Source organism: Ixodes scapularis, unplaced genomic scaffold, assembly GCF_016920785.2.
Source record: "Ixodes scapularis isolate PalLabHiFi unplaced genomic scaffold, ASM1692078v2 ptg004251l_1__unscaffolded, whole genome shotgun sequence".
Taxonomy (NCBI): Eukaryota; Metazoa; Arthropoda; class Arachnida; order Ixodida; family Ixodidae; genus Ixodes; species Ixodes scapularis.
Genome location: NW_024610388.1, coordinates 41,767 through 50,042, shown reverse-complemented (window position 1 = coordinate 50,042; position 8,276 = coordinate 41,767). Strand labels below are relative to the sequence as shown.

The window sequence follows — 8,276 nt, the reverse complement described above, 5'->3', positions numbered from 1 at the left end:
ATATATATATATATATATATATATATATACACTGTAAACGACTTATTTTACGCGGGCTCAATATTTCGCGATTGAGGTCAAAGCTGAAATTTTGGAATAATTCGCGGGTTCTAATTTTCGCGACGCGGGGGGATCTCAATATAGAATCCAATGTGTTTGCATTTTGACGGAATTGTTCGCGGGACCTATTATTCGCGAATTGTAGGCGATTCGCGAAAATTAAGCCCTCGCGAAAATTAAGTCGTTTACAGTATATATATATATATATATATATATATATATATATATATATATATATATATATATAAAGTCAAAGATGCGTACTGTCGGAGTTACTAATTCGAAGTTTATTGCGACGTTTCGAGCGGGGACCGCTCTTCATCAGGTAGCGAGTGTACAGCCCGCGAATGTTTATATACCCCCAAGAAGAAATTAGAGGGAGTAAAGTGCAGTAGGAAATAGAAACAGCGTTGACAAAACAGATAGTTTACACAAAAAGGAGAGGCCACCAAAACCTGCAAATCATAAAAAAAAAAAAATCGGTTTGCAAAAAAATATTATTTACGCTCGCGCGCAAAAAAAAAAAAAAAAAAAAAAAGTTGGTGGAAAGATTATTTTTTCTCACACAAAAAAATAAAAAAATAAAAATAAAAAGTGTTTGAGAGTCTTGGTTTGGGAAGGGGTGGCTCGTCTTCAAACCAGAAATAGGATACATGTGACCACCGACGTCCCCAAATCCCGTGACATTCCTTTGCGCTAGAGGTCGAAGTTAAGCACTTTGGGGGATTTTTCCTTGGATAAGGAGTGGTAGGGATGTGACAGTCTATGCCTGCCTGAGATTAACCGCTTGAGCCGCATTTATCCTTTTTGGAGGTTCCCTTCGGACTTAAACGCATTAGGATGTGGTTTAACTATCGATTGTTAAGTTTAAAGATCTCCTAGTGTCTTCAGCGTGTGCATCTAGAGAAGCTCAAGGGCGGAGAGGATCAGCTCTCCAACGAGCCAGCTGCAAACTAAACAGCCTTCCCGGACTTTCATTATTGCCCTGGTTGAACGTATTAAACTTATAAATAAAATATGATTCTTTTTGCTCTCTTTCAATTTTTGTGCTGAAGCCTGATTCCAAAATTACAACAGAAATGTGCTTGATTGAGTGATTAGAAAGAGACAGGTGCTTTGAGAGCGGAAGGTCGGGGAGTGTTTGTGCGTGACATTTGTGGTTGTTAAAGCGTAGTCTGAAAGCCAAATTAGTCTGTCCGACGTACTGTTTATTACAGACATTGCAGTGCAGGAGATAAATCACGTTTGACGTGCCGCAATCGTAGCTACCCCTTATGTTCCACGTGAACTCTGAATTTGTGCTCGTGGCGTTCTTTGTTTCTAACATGTGCTTGCATACTTTACACCTGGGCTTTCGGCATGGTCGGCAACCTAGGTTTGCGGGAGTGGTGGTTTTTGATTTTACTAAGACGTCCCGGAGATTCCTGCCGCGTCGATAGACGACCCGAGGAGCGGCGGGAAAGATTTCTTTGAGGCGGTCGCTCTGTGACAGAAGATTGTAATTTTTGCTCAATATGTTGTTGATGTTTGGAAGATTGCCTGTATACGTTAAAATAAGGTTAGACTGTCTGCTTTATTGAGGACGCTCTATTCGGTTGCCAATGATGTCTGAGCGGTCGAGGTTTCTTGCCTTGTTTATAGCGTCATCGATTACATTTGCTGGATACCTCTGCTGGGTTAGTACGCGTTTCAGTTCCTGAGCGTTTTGTTCAAAGTCGTTGTTGTCTGAGCATATGCGCTTAAATCTGTGCGCCTGAGAGTACTGCAGACTAGCCTTACAGTGTCGAGGATGGCAGCTGTTAAAATGGAGGTATTGTTGTCTATCGGTAGGTTTTCTGTAAAGTTTCCAGTGGCGTCGGAAGTATTTCTGAGGTGGGGGGGCAACGGAATTGGGGTGGGGGGGGGGGGGGTGCGGTGAAGCATCTAGAACAATATGGATATATAAAATCGAAACGCTCACAAACGTTTATTTAGAACGAATATATGTCCTTCCTCTTTTGGAATGTGGTGATCTTGTTTTTCTCCCATGTTGACGTCTTCAAACAGCGTGAAATAAGAAAGAGCTCACTGGTGCCCGAAAACGGTTCGTCGTTCAGCCGTCCTCGACACGAACTCTCTGATGATACAGTTCAGATCAAGTTTTGCTGCTCGTTCACTATTTACGTGCAGCAGCATCACCTAAGTCAGTCGCTTTTGTGACATGGTAGCTCTAAGGTAATTCTTGATACGCCGAAGTGCGCTGAAACTTCGTTCAGCTGATGCCGCTGACGCTGGCACTCCCTCAATCATCATCCTCTTGACCTCTGGGACTTGTCTGCCCAGAGCACGGCACAACTCGGGTACGGAGCCGATCTGACCGCTTGAGAGCGAGTGAACCATGTTCAGCTGCCTTGAAAGGCTTTCCAGGTGAAAATCAGTAGCGTGGGATCCTAACTTCCTTTCAAGTTCTTCTGCAGTTTGCGGCTTCTCTTGAATAGCGCACACAATTATTTGCTCTATTTGTGCAAGACTTTGCATGCCTGGTTGCTTGAATCGTCTTGCAAACTCGGCGCGAACACAATCCAACGCTTCGTAGAACTGCTTCCGAAGGCCTGCCTCTGGGTCTAGAAACGCTGGTTGACAGGGCTCGCTGCTGTGTTCGAACCTCTTGGAGGACCGCATCGCGTGGTCTTGTTTGAAGGGGCCTTTAGCTTATGCTTCTTTGCTGCCCCCTCTGTACGTTCGTACACTTCTTGGAAACCACTCTCCTTTCTTTACCTTGTCAAGTGTGCTTCCTCCGTCGCCCTCAGCGCTCCTCCCACAGAAGTATCTGGTTTCTGCAGCGATGTTGCAAGTTCTTCACATGGTCCAAATATTGTGATGGCGCAGTTGAGACCAAACACGGTCTCAAACTTTTGCATTTTCTTCAAGGAGCCGTGTATTGCTGCCTTCTTGTCGTCTCGCGGATACCCCTTGTCATTCAAAATGTCTTTCAGGGTTAGTTGCACCCTTTCGTAGTTCTCGACGAAGCGCATCATCGCTTTTACTCGAACAACCCACCGGGTGGGGCACAGGGGAAGCAGCTTGGATACTTTTCCACTGGCGATGGTACCTTCTTCGCTCTCGTGGCCAGGAGATATCACAACATTCTTATATGCTTTCGTTCGCTTCGCTGACTCCATTATGATTCCAGAAACGTCCTTAACGATGACAAGCGCGTCGCGAATCAGCTCGCATCCTCGTCCAACCTCCTGCAGAACAAGACCTAAGGCGTGGTTGCTGCAATGAACGTACACAGCTTTTTGCTGCACTTCGGTCACTTTTTTCTGTACCCCGTTTCACCTTCCTGACATATTTGCAGCACCATCAAAGCACTGTCCACGAAGGTTCTGAAAGTCTAGACCCAACCGCATGATCATGTCTTTGATCACAGCAAAAAGAGTTGCGGCTGTGGTATCACTCGGCCAAAACAAAGCCAACAAAAATCTCCTTTACATGCAAAGTGTCTGGATCCACGCACCTGATGCACAGCGAGAACTGCTCAGAGGATGAAACGTCCGTCGTGCCGTCGGCAATGATGCTGAAGAAGGTTGAATGCTTTACCTCCTGTATGATGCCCCGCAGCAGCTCGTGAGACATGATTTCAATGACTTCGTTCTGAACGTCAGCGCTCAGCCACTTGTCCCGCCTTTTCATCCACATCTCCAAGGCCGGGACGTCTTGAGATCTTTCGTCGAGTAGAAGCCGCAGGTTTCCATCTTCATACGAATGTCCGCGCAGGGCCTGACCCGAGCGTGCAAGGTATCTGATGGATCTGAAGACAACACGGAGTGCCGTTCGCGCCTCATTCTGCTCCTTCAGGCTCTGCTCACTGAGAAGCTTGACCACTGGTGCTTTCTGCAGTCTCTGCAACAAGCTATCCACGGACCGGCTGTGGCATTCACTTTTTTCATGAGTTCTAAACTTCTCAGTGGCCTTCTTCCAGTTTCTGAAGCCGGATGAAATGAAAGTCACCTCGGCACCACGAACACTGTTTTCGCATTTCATAGTGCACCATGCCACACATTCATAGCACAGCACACTGTCACTATCGCAGTTGTAGTGAAGCCATCTGAACTTCTCGAACAATTCAGGGAAACAGGCTCTGCCTTGAGCGTTTTTAGGAAACCGATAGTCGCTGGCTGGATGAAACTTCGTTATGATGCTCGCAACAGAACCTATTCGAGACGATTGTGGGGCTTGGGATTCCTCCACTTCTGTCCGTGATCCCGGTGAATGTGCAGTACTTGTGTCCTTGTCACCCACAGCGCACTCAATGTCGCATGGCACTGTTGTCGAAGAATTCCCAATGTGTTTTCTTTTCTTCGCGGCATTGTCCTGCAACCACTTGTCCAAGGACGTTCTTTTAAGAGGAGGGGGCATGCTTGCCAACCTTAGAGATTTCAAGAAACAATCAACGAATGCCTGTTGTTTTTCGACTTTTATATTTGTGCCCAGAGATAGCACCACCGATCTGGCAGATAGTCAAAAGATCGGCATGATGATTGACTGACATGACAAAAGAGGGCGTTGCAGCCTGTCTTGTATTTATGCGTTGTTTGTATGGTGTTTGACTCCTTCGGAGCCGAGGTGATCAAGGATGCGGGGTAGTCATGTAGGTCTGCGGGTCGTATACTCGATCGACTACCTTCGTCCAAGTCCTCGGCGGTACCCGCACGGCACGACGCCCCGGGGATTACTGCAGCCTCGAACTGCGAAATCATATGCGCTTCGAGCAGCGTAGGCGTGTATTGACTGCTTTATTCGGCTTCAGAAATGGAGAAGCTCCTGCTTATTTCTGGTTTTAAAATAACCACAAATAATTGAGCCCTCGAATAACTAATCCCATGATGATGAATATCATCATACCACCGTAATGCGAGAAATTAATTCCCGCGAAATATCTTAAAAATCGCAATCTGAGAAATTTGCGAAATATCGAGCTCGCGAGCCGCCATTACTAAAAAATTACTGGGGGGGCGGTCGCCCCCCCCTGCCCCCCCTGTTCCGACGCCACTGAAAGTTTCGTACTTAATTTGTTATTGGCAATTTCCACAGTTACATCCAGGAAGTTTATGCACTTTTGTGATACGCAGTGAGTAAATTTTATCGATGAGTGAGCTAAATTGAAGGCGGCGATAAATTTCATGAGTTCGTCTTCAGCACCGGCCCAGATCATGAATATGTCGTCGATGTATCTTGTGTAAAACAGTGGTTGAGTGGGGCGTTCAGCGAGAAAGGTGGTTTCCAGTTGTGACATAAATATGTTGGCGTAATTTGGCGCCATCTTAGTTCACATAGCGGTTCCATTGGTCTGCAGGAAGTGCCTATTCTCAAATTCAAAGTGATTGTTCTCCAAAACAAGTTTCATCAGAATTGAAAGGACGTCCCCCTCGATGACAAGTGTGTGCTGAGCGTGTTCATACGCTTCGATCACTGCCGCAATTCCGTCTCTGTGGGGTATATTTGTAGATAGGGAAGCCACATCAAGGGTTACGAGAAAAGCGTTATCCGGAATGTCTAGTGGGGAAATTTTCTGCAGGAAGTGGCTGGTGTCCTTAACAAACGAAGGGAAGGTTGGAGGAATGTCCTTGATCAGTGTATCGACAAGACTCGAGATACGTTCGGTGACTGTGCCTATTCCTGACACTACGGATCGCCCGGGGTTGTTGATCTTGTGTATTTTAGGAAGGAGATAAAAGCGACCGGGTTTGGAGTGGGATGGTTTTATGGCGTTAAAAACCTCCTTGGTTATTTTGCCAGTTTTCTTTAGAACTACTAATTCCTTTATGATGGCCGTTTCAAGCCTTTGTGTGGGGTCTGTCGGTAGTTCGCGGTAAAATGATGCGTCATTCAATTGCCGAAAGCCCTCATCAAGATAATCTTGTCTGTTCATAACAACTATGGAGCCGCCCTTATCTGCAGGTTTAATAATTAAATCTGCCCTGGCACTGAGTCTTTTCAGGCACTCATTCTCTGGCCGAGAAAGGTTATATTTTGTCGGTCTTTGCCTCTTCACAGCGGAAATGATTACGCGTTGCGTGATATCAATGTACATGTCGAGGCACTTATCTCTTCGCGGATTAGGCGTTCATTGCTTTTCTGGGTTCGTCAGAATCGTTTGGTTAGGATTCGGTTGGCGGTCGTGAAAGTACTCGCGGAGCCTCATGTTTCGGGCAAACTTGTCCAAATCTTGGTACAATTGAAACTCGTTGTAGTGGCCAGTTGTGGGGCAGAAGGTTAATCCTTTAGAAAGGATGTTGGTCTCTTCCCGCGTTAACACTGCGTCCGATAAATTTACTATGTTGCCTTTGTCCACTGTTTTTTCGCAGTGTCTCCCGGAACGCGCTGCAACTTGCGGCCGGCAGCCAATCGTGTCAAGAGCGGCGGAGTTATCTGAAGCCAGCGACGGTTCTGCGTCTGCGACCCGTGTAGGCCCTGGCGGTGGAGAGTGGGCATGGATAGTTGCTTTGGCTGCCATCGAATCAGTACTCATCATGAACGTCGGTTGGGGACATGCGTCAGATAGTTTGTCACGCTCGAGTTTTCTCTTTTTCGTTATCCACAGCTCGTTGCGTCTTTTCTGCTCATATAGCTCTATCTCGGCGTTTTCCTCGCAGCTTAGTGATCCGTCGTTTCTGATCTTGATTTCTGTATGTGATAGCTCGGCCGCCTTCCTTCTGTGGTGTTGTTCTGTGATTCCGACTAGTTTTAGTGAGGCCTCAAGCGTGACTTCATTCCACTGTTTATGCTCAATGTGGTTAAAGGAATATCATGATGGTTTCAGGCATAGACGGAGACCTTTGGGAGAGGTTTTGTTTTTTAAGTAAAGAGCAAGTGTCTCTGCATGCATGGTGTGCTTGACGCGCTTGTTAACGGCTTTACGTACAGTAAGCAATGCTCGGGATTTAGAATGGTCGGGCGTCACAGTACCTTTTTTCTGTGTGGGGTCACTTCTGCTGCGTGGGACGGCTGCGGACAGCATCTGAAAAGGATATATATATATATATATATATCAGGGTGTCGAACCGGAACCGAACCGGTATTTTTTCCGGAACTGAACCCGAACCCGAACCGTTATATTGTTATCGCGATGAACCCGAACCGGAACTGAACCGGAAAAAAAATAACGGTTACCGGCTCATGTCAAAACGGTTCGGCCACGCGCTGTTGACAATGAATGGGCTATCAATGCCATTTGTTTTTTAAGTGCAGTCAACTGACACACACCTCGCTTACATATTTTTCTTCTCCACTTAGTCTTAGGAATATAAACGCTGCATCCAAGAATCTTGACAAACGCTGCATCCATGAATCTTGACATAGGAACCAGTATTGCGCTGGTCGCGGCTTGCACGGAAAAAAAAGAATTGAAAGGCTGTACAAAAAAAAAAAAAAAAAAAATCGCGTCACGGGATTTTATTTTTCTACAATCGTAAATCCTAAATGCTGCTGTGTGCTCATTTCGTAACACGTTTCTAGAACGCGCGAGTTCTTGAAGCTTGCTTCCATCGGAATGAGAAAAGAAAAGGCAGTGGAGTTTGATAATAATGCATCCGGTTTCGTATAGGCACTTAGAAGCTAACATATTTGTGAGACAGCGAACTCTTCTATTTTAATATTTATCCTATTACGTCCTTCTGGCGTTGCGTTCGGTGAAGTGTTTTTCATATTCCGTATCTTGTTTAATGAAAACTTCTTTAAGGGTCTAATTTGAGTTACCGAAGGCTAGTTCAAATAAAGAAAGCTGTATTTTCTCCCCACTGTTCCTTCAATTTCTTACACGCCGAGGTGGCGGGATAGTTAGCGAGCTCTACTTGTAAGTGGGTTTGTAAGGAGGTCGCGGATTTTACAGCTATCTGCGTCGGACCCAATTAGATGAAGTCCGAATGCGTAAACGTTGGTGAGGTAACCTTTGAGTGCACATAAAGAAACCATTCCTGGTAGAAATCATTGAGCCTTACACTACGATGTATCCCGTTTCGTATGTGCTGATTTCAGATGTTTTATTTGTAATTTATTTTGATGTTGCAGTTTGTCATTTATAATTTCCGAACCGGTTCGCGAACCGGTTCAGCGCCCCGAACCGGTTCGCGAACCGGTTCGCGGATCGAATTAATCGAACCGGAACTGAACCGGAACAAAATAAATTTACCTGAACCTGAACCGTAACCGAACCCGTATTTTTTTCGGTTCGA

The 8,276-nt window shown here is 45.8% G+C and overlaps 1 protein-coding gene across 1 annotated transcript; it reads right to left on the bottom strand.

Moving 5' to 3' along the window:
- Positions 1-3,495: 3,495 nt before the first annotated feature.
- LOC120848108 (zinc finger MYM-type protein 1-like) lies at positions 3,496-4,461 on the bottom strand. The gene has a single exon (XM_040220042.1). The coding sequence runs from the start codon at positions 4,459-4,461 to the stop codon at positions 3,496-3,498; it is 966 nt and encodes a 321-aa protein (XP_040075976.1).
- Between the last annotated feature and the right edge of the window lie 3,815 nt (positions 4,462-8,276).

Bases quoted from the DNA above. Each gene is read 5' to 3' on its own strand.
- LOC120848108 (XM_040220042.1), bottom strand. From the start codon at position 4,461: ATGCCCCCTCCTCTTAAAAGAACGTCCTTGGACAAGTGGTTGCAGGAC.